General features: G+C 43.9%; 2 protein-coding genes across 2 annotated transcripts in view; both read right to left on the bottom strand.

The window, feature by feature from the left end:
* Positions 1-5,690: 5,690 nt before the first annotated feature.
* On the bottom strand, positions 5,691-15,436 carry LOC134512935 (protein ELYS-like). The gene is made up of 9 exons (XM_063328852.1): positions 15,411-15,436; positions 14,186-14,366; positions 13,703-13,900; positions 12,173-12,393; positions 11,782-11,885; positions 10,391-10,575; positions 6,836-8,678; positions 5,943-6,064; positions 5,691-5,708 (listed from the first exon to the last, which is right to left on the bottom strand). The coding sequence occupies exons 2-9, from the start codon at positions 14,351-14,353 to the stop codon at positions 5,691-5,693; spliced, it is 2,859 nt and encodes a 952-aa protein (XP_063184922.1). The 5' UTR covers positions 14,354-14,366; positions 15,411-15,436.
* The window catches only part of LOC134512954 (protein ELYS-like), a 19,943-nt gene continuing 16,259 nt past the window's right edge, over positions 15,407-19,090 (bottom strand). The window contains exons 18-24 of the mRNA XM_063328882.1: positions 18,961-19,017; positions 17,820-17,966; positions 17,541-17,728; positions 17,227-17,371; positions 16,999-17,130; positions 15,652-15,799; positions 15,407-15,561 (exon numbers count right to left, since the gene is read on the bottom strand). Of these exons, the coding sequence (XP_063184952.1) occupies positions 15,407-15,561; positions 15,652-15,799; positions 16,999-17,130; positions 17,227-17,371; positions 17,541-17,728; positions 17,820-17,966; positions 18,961-19,017 (972 nt within the window). The remainder of the gene's footprint in view (positions 15,562-15,651; positions 15,800-16,998; positions 17,131-17,226; positions 17,372-17,540; positions 17,729-17,819; positions 17,967-18,960; positions 19,018-19,090) is intronic.

Below are 19,090 nucleotides of genomic sequence, written 5' to 3'. Positions count from 1 at the left end.
TCGGATGGCTATAAACTCTTCAGAAGGGATAAGCCAGGAGGGAGAGGCAGTGGGGCGTCCCTGTGTGTTAGGGAATGTTTGGACTGTCATGAGCTTAATGATGATGATGACAGGGTTGAATGTATACGAGTAAGAATCAGGGGGAAGGTGAACAAGGCAGATATCAAGGTGGGACTCTGTTACAGACCACCCAACCAGGATGAAGAGGCGGACAAAATATTCCATAAGCAGCTGGGGGAAGTCTCACAATCACTACCAGTTGTTCTCACGGGGGACTCAACTTACCAGATGTCTGCTGGAAATATCTTCGTCAACAACCTGGACGAGGGGATCGAGTGCACCCTCAGTAAGTTTCCAGACGACACCAAGCTGGGTGCGAGTGTTGATCTGCTTGAGGGTAGGAAGGCTCTACAGAGGGCACCTGGACAGGCTGGATCGACAGGCCAAAGCCAATGGTATGAGGTTCAACAAGGCCAAGTGCCAGGTCCTGCACTTGGGTCACAACCACCCCATGCAGCGCTACAGGCTTGGGGAAGGGTGGCTGCAAAGTTGCCTGGTGGAAAACGACCTGGCGGTATTGGTAGACAGCCAGCTGAATAAGAGCCAGCAGCGTGCCCAGGTGGCCAAGAGCATCCTGGCTTGTATCAGAACTAGTGTGGCCAGCAGGACTAGGGACGTGATCGTCCCCCTGCATTCGGCACTCGTGAGGCCACACCTGGAGACCAAGTCTCATGAGGAGCGGCTGAGGGAACTGGGGTTGTTTAGCCTGGAGAAGAGGAGGCTGAGGGGAGCCCTTCTTGCTCTCTACAGCTACCTGAATGGAGGTTGGAGCGAGGTGGGGGTCGGTCTCTTCTCCTAAGTAACAAGTGACAGGACAAGAGGAAAGGGCCTCAAGTTGCACCAGGGGAGGTTTAGGTTGGATATTGGGAAGAATTTCTTCACCCAAAGGGTTATCAAGCATTGGAACCGACTGCACAAGGAAGTGGTGGAATCGCCATCCCTGGAGGTCTTTAAAAGGCGGGTAGATGTCATGCTGACAAACCTGGCTTAGTGGTAACTTGGCAGTGCTAGGTTATCGGTTGGACTTGATGATCTTAAAAGTATCCTCTATCTATCGCTCTGCGCTCCCGAGCCCAGCCAGTCTGGACAACACTTTGGTGTTTTCAGCCTTCAGTTCCCTCAGCAGCTTCTCACCAGGACTTGCCTTTATCACGGCTTTGGTCCTGATCATTTTTGTCCTTTTAAATATGAAAATATATAAAAGACAAAAAAGCACCTGTTACCCAGACAATCCCAGCAAACAAGATTTCCTGTCAAACATGATTTTTTTTTCTTCCTTCTTCTTTTCTTCTTTTCCCTCTTCAGAAATATCTCAGGTAGCTCTAGAACTTGACAGGTGAAAGAGTCTTGCGGCCACTTCGCTCCTCGGGTGGAAGTATCTGCTGCCCTCTCTTGTACCGCTACCAGCAATCACAGCCTGGTTTGGTTTGGACCCTGCCAGCCCAGGAAAATCCCTCTCTTCTCCAGCTAAGCCTAACGTGCAGCAACGTAGCCATAGCTGCTGTGCCTCTCATATGTGGGGCAACGTGGGATGGGAAACTTCAAAACCAGACCTCATCCACTCTAACTGCGGGTACGCCAGGTAGGCAGGCAAATGCCCTGCAGAGACAACGCCAGCTGCCCCTGCACGGAGCTGGCTCAGGCATGGGGAGCTGCTTGGTCTGCATTCGTCAGCACATGAAAGCAATTCAGCTCTTTGCAGGACTGAACTGGTGCGGGAAACGTTCAATCTTCTGCTCCTGATATCTCCTCGTAGCCAGGCAGCTGCAGCCACGCGGTCACTGAGCCATGAACCGCGTTGGGACAGCAGACATCTAAGTGCCTGAGCTCTTTTCAGGGGAGCTGGAATAAGAAGGAATAATTAGTGCTGGAGTCCCAGCGAAAGCCTGTCTGGAAGGACTGCAAAGAGGGCCGTTTTCAGTTCTGAGCCCCAGAAAGGCCAGGAGGAGAGAGGGAACCTCCTCTTGCAGAAGGAGACGAGGGACTGGGGAAGTGGCCGGGAAGCAAACTGCTCCTGGGCAGGAAGGAATAGCTCTGTGTGGCACTGTCGCTGGGATCCGGCATCGGGAAGCAGAGACAACCAACGCCTGGCAGCAGGGGTCATCTGTACGCTCTACGTTTCAACTCTGTGCTGCATTGCCGGGAGAGAAAGGGAAGGAAAGAAGCTGAACTAAGTCACGCACACGAGAGAGACCCAGAATTCTCAGGAAAAAGAGCTACCTCCGTCACATAACTTAGCTGTCAAAATATACGCCGTGCGTTAATAAGAATACAGAATAAGCTCTTAATATGCTGCCCTCCCTTATTGGCACATTCACCCTTTCCTTCCTCCTCAGCTGTCAGTCACTTTGAGCTGGTATCTCTTCTCATTTTGCCCAGCACCTGACCGCAATTGGCACCGAGACCAGAGCGGGAAAAACTATGAAAGTGTGCCTTTCAGCGTATCGTCAGGTTGACAGAGTTCCTTCGTAACAGAGGTCTGCTGGAGTCTCGGCTGCAGTCTGTGAGCGTATCAAACGTATTACCTGCCATTGGGTTTTGAAGGAGGTTTTTAAAATTAGTTTTAAACCCTACCAAAAATGAGATAGGGATTAACATGGAAAAGATGACCATAAAGTCCTTAAACATAAAAGAAGAATCCTAGTGTCTTAGCAATCTGGCTATAAACTAACTCTTTTTAGCAGGTTAGCAATTTAGGAGAAAGAGAGACAGACAGATGAGAAGACAGAGGTGGGTTTTGTCAAAGTGAATACTGAAGGTGCTCAAATCCTGGTAACTCTGCCTTACGCTAGCACCAACGTAAAAAAAACCCTCAAAACCACGTCGATGGTATTGGTACAAGTAACAGTTGAAGAATCTGTCCTTAAATTTGTTCAAAACAGTAAGAAAGTTAGCATTTGAAGAAACTCAGGTAAGCTGTTTGAAGACTGTCAGCATTTACAGTCAACATTTTCACACGTGCACGTTTTCTATTTGTATTCTTCCATCTTTCATTTGATAGTACTTGCTTTAAGAAAAAATACCTCTTCAAAGGTGCTGGAGTATACAGTTAATTCACCGGAGACAAAGAGGACCCTGTGGGGGTTTCATCTTATTTAGGAATGCAACATCTGGTGCACAGGACCAACAGTAATCGCGGATTACAGGAAACAAAACTACTTGTTTTATAATACTGCCTCGCTTTATGTAAAGAACACGGCGTTTACATAAAACGATGCTCTTAGGTCCAGGCAGCACCCACACACTTCAGCCAACATGCCCAGAAGGGTCACGTTAAGAGAGCATAAAGGATGATTTTCAAATTACAATGAGCAAAAAAGAAATCAGTGTACACAGAAAACTAAGATTTGTTAATACGGAAGCAAAGCAACCTCATTACCTGGTCATTATAGATTTCCAGCACGTTGAAAGTGTTCTGTAAAGACAAGAAGTAATTAGAAGGTAAAACAGACAGGCAACAAACAGCAAAAGCTAGGCTCTGTATTTCAGCAGCTTAAACATTAAGTTTCTGCCCCATGACTTTTCTCTTCTCCCTGTTGCTTATTCCGTGTGCCTGCACTTTCCACAGAACCAAAGCAAGCACCGTGAGCTGCGCTGGAAAACCCGTGATTTCAGCAAAAATCCGGTACTGGTAAACCACTCTTAGAAATCCTTTTGCTCTGAAACAGGATATTTCACCACATCATTCTAGTAAGAAGCCATTTGCTACAGATAGGAGGGTTTTAAAAAATTTAAAACGGTGTTTAAACTTTGAGAGAAACTAAGGGATATTTTCAACATTTCCTACTAAAACTGTGTTCTCTTATCAGAGAAGACTTTCTAAACTCCATCGTAACATACGTTTCAATACACCATTTTATTGTATTTTTGTTGTATTTTCCCCTAGCCAAATGTGCACGAGGAAACCGCTAGCAGACCTCAGGGTGGGCTAGCCAGTGAGCAGGAGGAAAAGCCATCTCTGGAAAGATGCGGTGTCTCAGCCAGAGGTGAGAGACGGAGCCCAGAATTGGGGCACAGACGACAGCTGGGCTCAAGGCTCTGCTGATCCTCTGGGGCTCTGCAAATGTGGCTGCGTGGGGGAACCTGCAGAGTGACAGCATGCCTCTGGTGTCACTCGTGAGCTTCAACTGCAACAAGCCAGAGAGGCGGCTTTCTGTGAGCTGCCCCAGTGCAAGATGGCAGGTGGTAAAGGCACGGCCCCGTCTCTGGCAGCCTGCGTAGCCAGCCGCGTTGCTGTCGTGCATGTGTGTGGTGCACCCTCAGCCTTGCTACTGGCCTGACCTGCAAACGGGAAAGCAGCAGCCGCATCCAAGGGTCTGGGACAGAGACACCCCCAGGTCTGGGGTGCACCAGGCCGGGCTCCTGCCGCCAGGAAGGACGAAGCCCCGGCTCAGCAGATTTGTAACAACCCTTCGCTACTTGGCAGACACCGGCATCAAGCTTTAAGCTTCGCAGTATTAAGTTCACCAACGCCAAAAAGAAACCTGTTCTGTACCGGAAAGACTACGGAGAAGAAGTAAACGACTCGTGAGACCCTATGGATTGGTTTCTGCCCGTAGCTTGTTTTCCCCACCAGAAATCAACAACAAAGCTATTTACGAGTGGTTACATGGGAACTGATGAAATTGCAGCAAACAATTTTATTGAAATAACAAGCCTGAGAGTAGTGTTCCACGAGGGGAAGTTCTGATGGGGGATTAAACTGCTCGGTTATCCTCAGACATATTTGCACACCGGGCATATTCTTGCAATACGATCCAGGCTTTATCCAGTGCACTTCCAAAAGGAGAGACGAATTTTATTTCCACCGGTGGAGGTGACCAAGAGCCTCCTTTTCTTGTGGTCCTGAAAAGAAAGAGAAGTATCAAATTGATTTTTTGATTACCAACAGTATTCAGTAGAGGAAAACGTTTTGCAATGTTGGAATTACAAAATCGATGCCAAAGAATTATTTATGGGCTTCTTTGAAGACAGGGTCAAGGCAGAAAACATACAGAAACAAGCTTCCTTTTGCTTTCGTTCCTTACCAGACTGTCCCAAGCATTCTCACTCAGTATTCGCGTGAGCTTTTTGAGCGCCCCCACGCCCTGATTTTAAGAGGCAACTCTCCCCAGACGGTTTTCCAGAAGGAACCGGAAAACACGGCCAGAAACAAGACGTTCTCTTTACTCGTCGTCTGACCCACTCCTGCCTTCTATGGGGAACTAAAGACCGTAAGAGCGTGGTTTCGTAAGGTGGAATGACAGGAGAGCACGCCATCATTGCAAAGAGTAGCACCCACTTGGCCTTTCCTAGCCCCTCCCTCTTCTGGTTCCAATAGAAAACTGAATATAAAAATATAAAAATATTGCACAGCTTAAAATACAATTGTTTACATTCTGACTTCGATACAATGCAACTTAACTGTGAATGTAAGGAATTATCATTTTGTATTGTAAGCCCAATTATTTGTGCCAGAAGGCCAAAAATCATTTATAAAATTTACACTAGTACATTTTACACGATTACTTGTTAAAGGAGTTCTAAGCAAACTTTAAAAAGCTTTAAAAGCTTTTGGCCTCACTTTCGAAGGCTTTAAACACTCTTGCAAACCAACATTAACATTTCTGACCTATAAAGGCCATTCAACCCTATGTTCCCTCAAAAAGCTATCAGACAGTAAGCATGTTGTGAAGTATACATTTTTATTTAAAAATCCTAAAATAACTTGTATTTACATATTATATAAATGTATGAAGTCTTACTATAAAATAGAAAACTGCATTGACGGAGGAAATAACACTCCATATGGAGTTACTTATTGAAGACCGTTTGTTTATGAAATTTTACAATAATTTATATAAATTCGAGAGCACGCCATCATTGCAAAGAGTAGCACCCACTTGGCCTTTCCTATCATGGACAATTTTTCTCCTGGACCTCAAAAGAGGAGGCGAAAAGACAAATTGAGAAGACAGGTCCGGGTCCAAATCCTTAAGCTGCACAGAACGGTCTGCTTCTCCAGCTAAAACCACAATGCACTGTTAGCATACACGGACACTAGACATAAAGGACAGTGACATTAAATTGCAGCTGATAATCAAAAGCACAATAGCCGCCTGAAATAAAAGGTCCAATCAGGTTCATAAACACTCAATGTGGAGGTATTTTTCCCCTAGTTACTGCCTCTTAGGATCCATTCTTTGGCAGTACATAGTGAAACAAAAATAATGCGGTGCAGCGATTTTACCTACACTTAGGTAATCAAAGATATTGCGCTCAAGAGGCATCAGCAATCCTTAAACATCTCAAAAGAGTTCTTCTTATCATGTACTCTAATACAAAGAGCCCAATGCGCAGTAACTTCACTACCAAAGTATATGTCCATGGAAAACAGTCACATCATTAAACAGCTGGATAGTTTGTTACAAGACGCAGCTCATTTTAAGTTAAAAACTGAACAGGATTTTGGAAGCATGTCCCCTTTGTTTCTCCAGTGTGGGGAAGAGATGTCAATCACATATTACCAGATACCCTCCGGTTTTTGAAACAGGTAGAAATTAAGCTCATGATAAAAATTCAGATTAAATTTCATATTACTCTACTCAGATCAGCCTCCTCCACCACTAGCCAGCCAGTCACGTAGAGTTCAGAAAACAGATGAATCATCTCCTCCCCAATTTTTTTTGTATGGTTAGATTCTTTACAACGCTTAAAAGCCGTCCTCACAGTCTGTTTTCTGTGGTTTACAAAACAGCAATATCCCCTATTTTGCGTATAAACATAATGCTCCTACCTTTACATTTCTTTGTCAGCTTTGTGAGAGGAGGGGAGAAAAGGAAGGACGCATTTTCCTCAACAGGCAGTTTCTGATGCACGGCAGTTTTGCGGGATCTGGTGCTCATAACGCGATCTGTTGAAGTTCTTGATGTTTCATCACGTCCTGATGGATTTAAGTCTTCAAGCAGCAAAGGACTGCCACCAGGTCCCTGGGGGAAGGCCCCCTCCCCTGTGCTCTCCTCCAACACTGCTCGTCTCTTTCTGCCCCGACGCCCTGTCCTTACTGCCGTCCTGGGTGGGGTTAATTCCTCCTTTGGCTGTGCAGGTGTTTGCTCATGAGTATCCGTTTTTTCTGGCTTAGCATGTGGAACTCTTCTGGTACTTCTCCTGGGAGTAGCAAGGATTTCCACCTTCCCGCCTGAACGTATGCCTTCCCGAGTAGAGAGAGATTGTGTCTCTGCCAAGAGATTTTGGGCCCCCTTCCTAGCACTTCTTCTAGGAGTCACAGGAAGTTTAAATTCTGTTTGAGGAAGTGACGATCTAGACAGATCAAGGTCAGAATTTTCTGAAACTTCTGATGAACTCATCTTTCTTCTTCTGCCTCTTTTAGTTGGCACAGGTAAAAGGACTTGGTCACTAGACTGCGCCTCTTGGTCCTTGACAATACTTTCAGTAAATTGTGAATTAATGCCCTTCAGTTTTCCTGCCCTTCTGCTGGGACTGACGGCTGGTTTTACCTTATGATCAGGGTCAGCCTGGCCAGGTCCTTGATCTCCTGCTGAACTTTTTCCTCCTCTAGTCCTCTTGGAAGCAGCAGAAGCAGTAATGCTACCCTCAGAGAGAGACGTTTCCTCAATAGCCTCTTCTTCCAAGACTTCAGACGTAGCTTCCTTTGCTCTCCTTAATCCTCTTCTTGGAGTAACGGCTATGGACTGCGTACTGACGGACAATGTTTGTCCGTCAGAATGGCTGCTTTCTACTTTCTGTACGTTAGTCACTTTAGGCTTCCTACCTCTCCTAGGAGTAACAGGCATCACAGGTGTTTGCTCACCTTGAGCATTTTCTTCTGTTTGAAGACCAGAAGTCTCAGGGGCTTCTTTGGCTCGCCTGGTACTTCTCCGAGGAGACAGTCCAACCAGAAACGGTTTATCTGCCTTCAGAAGTTGCTGAGCACCTGCAGATGGAATACTTAAACTTCTACTCAGTTGTCCCCTTGTGCGTGTTCTAGGAGTGCTAACATACTCCACTTGATGGATGCTGGTTTCATCTTCCGCTCCTTCTGGCACAGTTGTTAAAGGAGCTCTGGCCTTCTGGAATCTAGTTCCCTTTTTTCCTATGGTTTCATGAATAGATTGTTCTACAACTTCAGACGTGAATTCTTTACTTCTTGTGTCTTTGATTACATCCAGTAAGTTCTCAGCAATAGCCACCTTAATGGGTTCAGGCACATATGGAAGCGACTCTACAATATTTTGAGATTCCTGATCATTAGTTACAGTGGACGCTGCGTTTGTAACATGTTCTTGGTTTTCAGTATTTCCTAAACTGTTCACAGGTTTCTCCTCTGTTGTTGCGCCAGCCGGCTTAGAAGCATCTCCTAGTGTAGGGTCTCCCATCTCCCCTTCACCACCTTCTTCTTCCAAGACTAAAGTAAAATTACTCTGAGATATAAAAAGCTCTCCATCTCCCTCAGCTGCATCACATTCACCATCTTTATCGTCAGGCAAATCACATGCAAACTGCTGCTCTATAGGATCACAGGTGTATGGAAGATTGCCTGATGGATGTCGTTCACTATAGGGTGGTGTTTCCGGTGCCTCTTCAGAGATTTGTGCCTTAACCCCACTGTCTTCAATCACCTAAAGTTAAAAAAAATGCCTGTTAATGCAATAGTCATTACCAAAGAGACCGACTTCAAACTGACCCAGACGAAACCGAGGACAGTGAAATGCTGCTTTTCCTTTCGGATCACTGCTGGGTGTAAAGTCAGAAACATACAGTGTACTCCCTGCTACCGATGACAGCTTCTGTGTTTAAGGGACAGAGAAGAGAGTGTTCAGTGTACGCCATCGCGTGCTCCATTTACCATCTAACAGGGTAAAAGGCAGCGATGAGAGAAAAGCTGAAAGTTCCAGTCGGCAACACTTTGTCAAACTGGCCAGCCCTCACATCCGACAGCTCAACCCTGCACTCTAAGGAGCCGCTTGGATTGCCTGAGACAACACAGCATATTCTAAATAGCTCCACCTCGTGTTTTTATGGTGAGAACAAAAGCAGTATCTGTTACGTATTTCCAGGGACTCAGATGGTCAAGATAATTTAATCCACGTGTAAAGATCTTTTCCCAGCCCTCTAAGTTGTAGAGCTAGCCAACACCGGCAGAAGGAAGAAACCCCTCAAGAGCAGTCCCCAGTCTCCATAGAACCTGCTCATTTTCTTGCCTCCTGCTTTGTCAAAAGTTGCTAAAGCATCATATTATAGCAACGCGCCATGCTTCAAAACTAAATCCAAGAAATACCAGTCTGCATAAACTTTCCTTTTATGCTTACAACTCTATGAACAAGAAAGCGGTAAGCAGTTTGCCCTAAGTTTCCCAAGTCTAGAACCATCTTCTCTACAGCGTTGTCCTAAATCCCAAAGCCCAGACGAGCTACATCAGTGACTGCCTGTTTAACTTCCTCTGCAATCTGGGACACCGAAACGCATTTTCTCTTACTTAAGACCAATCTATTTGTGGTACCCCTACCTTTCAGTCTGTATTTCACTCCTAACTATTGCTAATTCCTGTGACTACAATCCTACAGGAAATTGACAGTATGCTCTGCATGGTACGTGGATTCATTGTGGATGTCCCCTAAAGAACTCAGCAGCCCCAGCAGAAGAAAGAATAATGGGACAACTAGAGAATCACCAGTGCTAATTTTCACTCCACGTGAACAACCTTTAAAAAGTCCTCTTTTACGAAGTGGAGATGTTGCAAAAAAATGCTGTTGTACTTAAAAAAAAAAAAAAAAAAAGAGCTTGAAGTACCTGGAGTAGCTGGAAATATCTTGACACTGAAATGAACTCACTGCTGGGATTTCTGTTTATGTTAATAAGGAAGAGAGAGGAAAGGATCCAAGCACCTAAATCATTCTGAAAATGAGTTTGGTTCCCGCATCATTTTGTCCTTTCGTAAACGGCCCCCAGCATCAACAAGCTGCACTCCCCAACTTTTTGTATCATCTTTAACAATTAAACTACTACTTTGTTAAGTCAAATAAGAAATGTTTACGTTCCAGGAAACCAAATGAATGCATGGTTATTTTAAAAAATAGTTTAGACATTTGTTTGTCCTTCTACAGCTCTCAAAGGCCCAAGTTTTGACAGGTTCTATTTGGTGCTACAGGAGCAGAAAATGCACAGCAGAAAAAGCGATCTGCCCTTATGGAATGAGGTTTTCACTTGTGTTGACCAGCTAAAGAAACACAGATGGTTTTGTGTGCCTTCTAATTGTCAGTAAGATGGGACTGTCCTCAACACTTGCAAAGCGTTTTCTATTTTGTAGAAAATGGGAAAAGAGTTTACTTACAGTCGTTTCCTCAGTTTTAGGAAGATTGAGAGAAAGAGTTATTTCTTCCTGCAGAAAAGGAACATTTTCTTCAACTTCAGCTGCTTCCTGGTTCTGTTCTTCAGGTAAATCCACACACTTCCCCTCGAGGCGATTTTCTGAATGAGTACTGACCATGTCCTCACTGTCAAGGATACTTATCACAGCTGGAAGAGATTTTTATAATTTAAACTCAACTGCTGTATAAATGACACAGTTGTAAGCAACAAGAAGTAACAGACGGAGCAGGAGCCAACAATGGTAGTCTCCGTCCTGCCACCTATATTGGGCTTCCTCCAAAAACTAGAAGCCAGAACTATCTACCTGGTGAAAGAGGCAGCCCCACAATAAATTAAAAAAAAATACTGAAAAAAAAAAAAAGGAAAAAGAAAAAAGAGGAAAAGGAAAATCAGCTGGCAATTCCATAGAGAAGAACAACAAGAGAGGAAAGGGGGGCTGGAAAGGCACACTCATAGCGAGCTCTTCTTCACAGCCTGAACCCCGAGGATGCATCATCTTTTAACGCAGGAACTCAAGCAGCAGATCCCTGTCCTGGTTTCAGCCAGACGGGCTTAATTTTCTTTCTAGTAGCTGCTGTCTTTTGGATTTGGTATGAGAAGAATGTTGAGGAATGTAGATAACACCGACTGTTTCAGTTGTTGCTAGCTAATGTTTATATTGGTCATGGACTTTTTCAGCTTCCCAGAGAAGCTGAGGGACCATAGGCACCACCAGGGGGATATTCCATACCACAGGCGTCATGCTCAGTACATAAATGGGGGTTGGCTGGGGCGGAGGGGCGGGCAGGGATCCGCGATCACTGCTCAGGACAGGCTGGGTACGGGTCATCGGGTATTGTATCGTTTTATCTTGTATACCCTGTTACCATAATAATTATTATTACCACCATTATTATGACTTTCCTCTTCTGTTACTGTTCTATTAAACTGTCTTTTTCTCAACCCACGAGGGTTTTTTCTGTCCCCTCTTCTCCCTACCCTGCTGGGGGGAGTGAGCGAGCGGCCGCGTGGGCCTAGTTGCTGGCTGGGGTTAAACCACAACAATCCCATACCACACAAATTAGTAGTGGTGCACAACAGCCAAATAAATACTGATCTCTCCCTCTAATATTTTAAATTCTACCAGTTTTCTCAATATCTTTATCAAGAACTGGAACATTCGCTATGCGCCTTCTACAAGGACTTTGTTTGAGGAGGGTTTTTTCTCTACAGTTCAATGAAAGTTGGCAGTAACATGCTAGTACTACCTCAGTCTGAGACACCTCTAGTGGTATGGCCGACTACACATTTTACTTCAGGAGTCCAGCTACCTCAACTCACATAACAGCTCCAACGCACTGTACGTACACTCACCGTCTGTCTCCGGGGATGCAGAAAGCTGTGCATTTGGTGCAACTGCTATGGCTTTTTCTTCGGACGAAGAGGACATTTTGGACTCCTGGTAGTTTGTTTCACTTCTTGAACAGAAAAAGAGAAATGCCTCGTTAAGCTTCAAAACAAACCTTGCACAACTTTACAAATGACTAACATTCTCTCAAAAAGCAGCTGCAGCTTTTAAAGCATCTGGTGAGAAAAGGGCTTCCCTTTCCATAAACAAATAGATGCTAATTGAGCACGCAGAGAAAATAGAAATTAAGTGTATAAAACACTGCCAGAAAGTATTCAAACCCCCAAATAAACCCGCTTATGTTACAGGAACCTCAGGTGTAACTTTAAAAGCTACTCCAAAGTCGTTTGGTCTGACCTGGCAGAGATGTTACTATTTTCTTTGCTGACATCCATTTTCTCCAAACCATCTCCAGGTATGCTTTCTGAAGACTCTTCCGTTTCAGCACGATCATCCTCGGGATTGCTCAGAGTCAACAGAGTTGGTTTAGCTCTACTTTCCGACCAAGCATCCTCCACCACTCCACGATGATGATGCTCAGACGAAGGTCCAGACAGCACTTTAGCATCTTCTGTCACCTTTTTTTTTTTTCCAAAAAAATAAAATTGACAATCAGTAACACGCAAATGCCCTTTGTCAAAGCAAGAAATAAAAAAAAAGGAAAAACAAACTGATATACAGTATAAGGATTACAAGTGTCAGCTTAATCATGGTGCTACAAAATTAATTCTTATTCTGGCACTACGTTAGCCTTTGAAGCCAGCTGTCACAATTAAGCATGCTTTTGACGCCTCATTGAGTTTCCACGACCTTGGGGGATTAGGATGGAGTGAGTCTTGAAAGAGATCGCTTATACTGTCATCTCAAGGCGGTTCATTGGGTTCACTGCTGTCTCTTCAAGAAGAGCAGGAGCTTTACGTACCTAAAATCATAACTCAAGATTTCTCTTTCTTTACCTTTGCATTTTTCAACTTGGACGCACCGCTCAAATATTCCACTCTTCACTATGCCCGGAGCATGGAACGAGGAAATTCATGTGCTCACGCTACAGTATCAGTAAGAACTTTGTAGAGGAGAGGGAGCCTCTTGCTATAATTGAGTAGCTCTTTGTAACAGGCAATAAAAGGTATAATAAAAACTGACTGTGACAATTTGTTAGTACCTGTACGGAAAGCTCGTATGTGTAGACACTAGCACGTGCCCCTGTTCTGCCCCTGATTTTGGTACGTTACTTCGACAACTGCAGGACGAGCTGAATGAGGGAATCCAAGCGAGAGAACAAAAGGAGGAGGGGAAGGGGACAACTTTCAGGTGCACCAACTTCCTTTGACCACTATCCGAATGCTACCCCTGGTGCAAGGCAAGAAGCAAAACTGAGCACCTGAGGGCTGGAGAACAGACAGCGCTACAGCTCTCTTCATCCGGGGTCTGTTTTTAACGTCCCTTTAGTAAATCCAGCCTTGCAAAAAGAGAGACTAGAAGGTAATGCAGCTCATGACTACGCTGCTTTCAAAGGTGTTTAATTCACCAAGTTTAACAAACCCAAACACCTGGCTCAATCTATATTCCTTTCCTGCCTGCCATACCACCCCTTCATAAGGTTTAGCAGGAAGCTGAACTAGCAATCGGGAACACTCACAGCTCCTAACGACACTTGAGTAAAAACCACCAAGATCACTGGTATGTATTATGAAGGTGTTCCTGCAGGCAGGTGATGCTACAGAAGGTCTAACACAGCCGTTTAGGACCAAATTCAAGTCTGCCATTCTGATGTGCAATTCCAGTTCTCAATTTAAGGAGGCAGGCAAACTCTATAAAAATCCAAATCCAAACACAGTCTATAAAGACTTTAACTGGAAAAAGATCACTCACTGCAGCCCAACTTACCCCAACAGTCCACGCTGCATTCGAGTTCTCCTCCCTGAATGATATCCTAGGCTCCTTTGCTCGTAAAGGAGGAGTGACCGATCGTCCCGGAGACGCGGAGGGAGTAGCTAGGGGAGTGGTGCGAAGGCTGGATCTGAGAACAGACCGAGGAGTAAACCCAGGAACACCAGAAGCAGATGTGGCCAAAACTTTAGCTCTCTAGGAAAAGAAATAAAAGCACTTAATTTAAAACCCATTAAATGTTCAAAACAGAAGGCTTCCCTTGTCAAAAGTAAGAGTTTAAATTACAAACCGAGTTTGTACCAGCAGGGAGGATGTTTAGCCTCTGCACTGCTCTTTTTCCAGAGGTACGAAAACCTTAACGATAAAAAAGCTTTTTATGTCTACAAGCTTTATATAACGATAAAAAAGCTTTTTATGTCTACAAGCTTTTGGTTTGGTTGGTTGTCACTGGTGTGTTGCGTTGGTTTTTTTAATACAAACCTTAACCACAGGAGGAGTGGTAAGTAAATTCAGCTCTGAGCCTCCTGAAAAATTATTTTGTGAGGTGGAACCATGCATATTTGATCTCGGTGGGCTGGATGGCATGAACGAAGTGGAAGCTCTGCACGGTGACTGTGCTGCAGAACATGAAGGAACGGGATGGACCATCAAATCAGGCAACCTGTTAAGAGACACGATTTAAAAGAGGAAAACAGATAAATCAATGGGGGCAAGCTCATGCTGCGTTCGAGAAATCTGACATGACACAGCACAAAAACATTCAATCAACAAGAAATATGGGTAAGCCCTCAGCTGTTCAGGTGATGTATCAGGCCCAGGAAGAAGTTACAGGCATTTCCTTTTTGTAATTATTTCTCTACATTTCACACTTAATTTCCCAAATCACTGCCTCTGAGGCAAGAGTAATCCCATTTCAAGCTGCACAAGGCATGTAAGTCCCATGCCAGAAGAAAATGTATCTACATTTCTACGCGGGGACCACTTCCAATTCTCCACTTAGTCGTGTCCCTAAGTTGGCCTTTTGGAAGCATTCATTCTGTGGATGTACTATAGCTGGAACGCTTCCATGAAGATTTCGTAACTGGCGTCCCAACAAATGCATCGCGCCACTCTGCACCAGGGAGAGGATGTGTTATGGCTGGTGGTCCTGTAGCTCGAGGTCTAGAATTAAAAGGAAAATGTAACTGACTGTCATTCCCCTGAAGTCCACACGTACCAGAACTCAAGTTCATTTGACCACGCCACTCGTAGGAAAGTCATCTGACAACTACGAGCCTCCTTCCTGCTCTTTATAACTCTGCCGAATTTTAAGCAAAAAGGGCAGAAACAAAGCAGACACTGGGCAGGAGGTGGTAAAACAGGACTATTTGATCCCACAATCAAGTCTATCAGTATCTGTACACCCATACCTTGATGGTAATCATAGTCTTAGTTTCAGCTACCTTAAAACCTGTAAACACACTTCCCGGAATGTAAACATATATGTATTTGCATAAATGAGATTACCATAGCAGAAAAACTGTCTCTCCACACAGTACTTCTCATGCATCAATTCGTAAATGTTATATATTAAACGTGCAAAAAAGCCAAAGAAAACTTTATTCAGGTGCACCTTCCCTCCAAACACTCACGTGGTGTAGAAGGATTTTTCTCTCTCTCTCCAAACAAGGAGATCAAGACTAAACGTTGTCAAAAGGCTGTTTACCTATCAACTTGTGAGAAACTGGTTTCCTGCTCATTTCCTTCCCAGACTTCTCCAGTTTTGCACAATACAGCACTGAGGAAATTTTCTCTAGTACACAAATGTCCTGCATTAGCTGGGTTTGTTACTGTGGATAATGGCGTTGGTCTTGAGACTGGAAAGCAAGAGGGGAAAAATATCAGCCTGCTGCCGTCAAAGAGGTGGGTGGTTAGTTCTCCACCATATTTCCCCTCCTAAAAGTTACCTTCTCTTACGACCGACGCAGGCAAATGGTAAGGCTTGGCTCTCTCTACGGCCAGCTTCCTTTGAATTCGTGGAAGGATCTTGCCATATTGGGGTAATGCAGAATTTCGGGCAACTGCCCTCTCTCTCAAGCGAGGATCATGATCATTCTGATGAAGGAAAAGCATAAAGAAAAACTTTAACTAATTACAAGAAGTTCCTTGCACAGACCTCTCTGTGCTATTTCGCATTAGTGAGCAGATTTCCTCTACGGGTGTGGGAAAATACCTCCACTGCACAGAACAGCGGCAAGTTCTACCCATCCGCACACACCGATTTCACCTGGTACTTTTAGCAAAGTGGAAGGAAGACTGGAATAGCAACAGAGCCTACAACTTGAAGTTAAAACAATGCTGGCACTCTGCAGAACCTTCTTCTGATAACACCTGTTATCACCTGCAATTTTCTGATATCACCTGCAATTTGCAAACGACTTACTACATAGCAGGCTTTCCCTTGTTCTTCCTGAAACGCCAGTGCCCTGAATATATGGGACAACTGGAAATTACCCTGGACAACATGATGTGAAGATTAAAACAAGCAAGAAAAAGCGACCTACGCACACCACCTGGCCGCATGACAGTTTTCAAATGCAGGACCTACGACTTCCAAAACCACCTTAGAAGTTTGAGTCACTGGAAAACTATGATTCCAGAAAACAGCAAACGCGTCACAAATCCAGAACACAAGTTCATGTAACACAAAATGTAATCTGGCTATTTTGAGAAATAGAGGTTAGACAAGAATTTTTGTCATAAAAGCCGTGAAATGAAAGTTGTGGAATTGGAGAGCACACTGTAACTCGCAGAAATTAAAAAAAAAAACAAAACCCACAGAAATTTAACCTGTGGATTGGCACCTAGCCTGCTCTCAGCTAGAAAAATACAGTTGCGTGCAAGACACAAGCGATGACATACAACCTACTCGTCATCCCACAGGAAGGAGTGACACAAACAACTTCCAGTAATCTAAGCCACGCATAACATACGTATCTCAATCACGGAATGGTAAGACTGGCTGATGGGAAAGATACATGTTTATTCCTCAGATGCAAACAAACTGTTCTCCGAGGGGTCAACAGTGGTGTGTAACATTTAATTTACAGCTTCATAGAGTAGCTTTGGAGTAGTGACGTATATTGGTCAACATTTAGCTTCAGCTGTAACCAAAGGTGTAGAAACTTGTTCCGAGTGTTTCAAAGACTGGTATGAAAAAAACAAAGCAGGATTTTTATTGAGTACTATCCAAACCAGTTAGTAACACCCAGCAGAAACTTGCACGCTTGACAGAACAGAACTTTCACGCTTACCATAAGATTGACATTCATGGATTGATTCAGCTCTAGTGCTGCAATGTAGTTGGCACGCTGCAGATGGTGAACTAAAAGGAATTCTTGATTCTGAACACCAGCACTGGTCCTTAAAAACTTCTCCAAACACTCCTATGAGAAAAAAAAAAATCATTCCAAAAATCTGTTATGGCTCTGCCTTTTCTCTTTTCAAAGAGACGATGAACATTTTTCCTTGCTCCCACTTACTTGTTCGGTGTCTGTGAAAGGCAGCTTCAGCAAGTCTTCCATCAGGCCCATCTCCCGGCACATTTCGTACATGTGTTTTAAGAGGTCTTCTAAGTTTGCCTGAGCGGCATGTTGGTGCAACAGACCCCAAGCCTCCACCATGCACCTGTAATTAATGTTTCAGACGTAAAGGCATGTTAATAGCATAACCAAAGAGATGCCCCAAGAGTCTTGTACTCAAAGTTTAAAGGAAACTTAGGGGATGATGATTTCTATTCTTTGTTCTCCATTTTCACAAGATTTGCGTGACAAAATGGTGGGGTGTATTTCTTTACCTATTGGAGAGCAACACAGTGAGGAGAAGCTGCACTTCCCCGCTGCTTGACACTGATGGATTCATCATCTGGATATATCTGAGGGCTTGCCCATGCTCCCCTTGGCACAGGAGGGACTGAATAATTCTCTTGTGCTGCCATGACGCGGTTTTTATTGTAGCGGGATGAAAGAGCAGGGCCAGTGAATTCTGTACAAGTTAGAGATCAGATTTTAAAATCATTTTCTAGATTATAGCTTTGTACTGCCATGTATGTCTAACTCAACTCTACCATACTTACTTCGTAATCATTGTGATCGAGAAGCCAAAAACCTTCAACAAGCTTAACAAGTCCCCAAGGCATGCCAAAGGCAGTTGGGAAGGAGTCGATTGAAGTTTCTGTCTCACTCGGAAAGGAACGCTTGATATCCAGCAGCAAGTAAATTGTCTGACATCAGGTATCTCATTAAGGCTAATCAGTTTATAAGACCAAAACTTTATCACATTACCTTTAGAAAAACATAATGAAGTAAGAATATAAAAGTGGTAGGAAGCAGAAAATACATTCAAAACATTGGAGCATCCAACGCTCAATTATTACAGCAAATAAATTCCACAGTTGGGTTTTTCCCTCATGTCCAGCGTCTATAAAACAGTGTAAATTGTGGCATCCTTACAGTACAGCTCAGCTCCGAATGCTTAAAACTGGATTTAAACCAGTATGCGGGTCACTCATTGGTAGCGTCATTTTCTCTTTCTGACGTCCGTTTTTAGGGACATCATCTAACAAGACAGCTCTGGGCTATAAGCGTTTCTAAGCCCCTTGCTCTCTAGGCTCCCCTCGCGGGTTAGGCAACAAACAGCAAAAGCAAGGCTGTGTATTTCAGCAGCTTAAAAATTAAGTTTCTGCCCCATGACTTTTCTCTTCTCCCTGTTGCTTATTCCGTGTGCCTGCACTTTCAACGGAACCAAAGCAAGCACCGTGAGCTGCGCTGGAAAACCCGTGATTTCAGCAAAAATCCGGTACTGGTAAACCACTCTTAGAAATCCTTTTGCTCTGAAACAGGATATTTTACCACATCATTCTAGTAAGAAGCAATTTGCTACAGATAGGAGGGTTTTAAAAAATTTAGAACGGTGTTTAAATTTGGAGAAAAACTAAGGGCTTTTGTTTTTATCTCCAGCATTTCTTACTAAACCTGTTTTCTCCTACCAGAGAAGTCTTTTGCAACAAAACATTTAAGAAAAAATCATCAAAAATCCACAGTACAAAGAAATAAAACAGCGCTTCTGTCTACAACTTAACGCTAAACTAAATGTTTTCACTTGCATCGTCTTTGAAGCATAAATAAAAAAATGTCATGAAACAGGTCGGCGACCAACACTGAAGAACATTTATGTGCATCCCCTGAAGGTGTAATAAAAATAACTAGAAAGGATACAATTGCGTGTTTGCAGTTTTCTTCAATGCTTTCTAGCAAATAGAGATCCAGCAGTGCCTGAAATGAAAAATTAACAGTTCTGAAAAAACGCCTGTCTTCCCTAAATCATTGGCTTTTGGGTGGGGTTTGG

Source organism: Chroicocephalus ridibundus, chromosome 3 (genome assembly GCF_963924245.1).
Source record: "Chroicocephalus ridibundus chromosome 3, bChrRid1.1, whole genome shotgun sequence".
In the NCBI taxonomy this organism is placed as follows: Eukaryota; Metazoa; Chordata; class Aves; order Charadriiformes; family Laridae; genus Chroicocephalus; species Chroicocephalus ridibundus.
The sequence above is the reverse complement of the archived record's forward strand: the minus strand, read 5'-3'. Positions and strand labels throughout refer to the sequence as shown.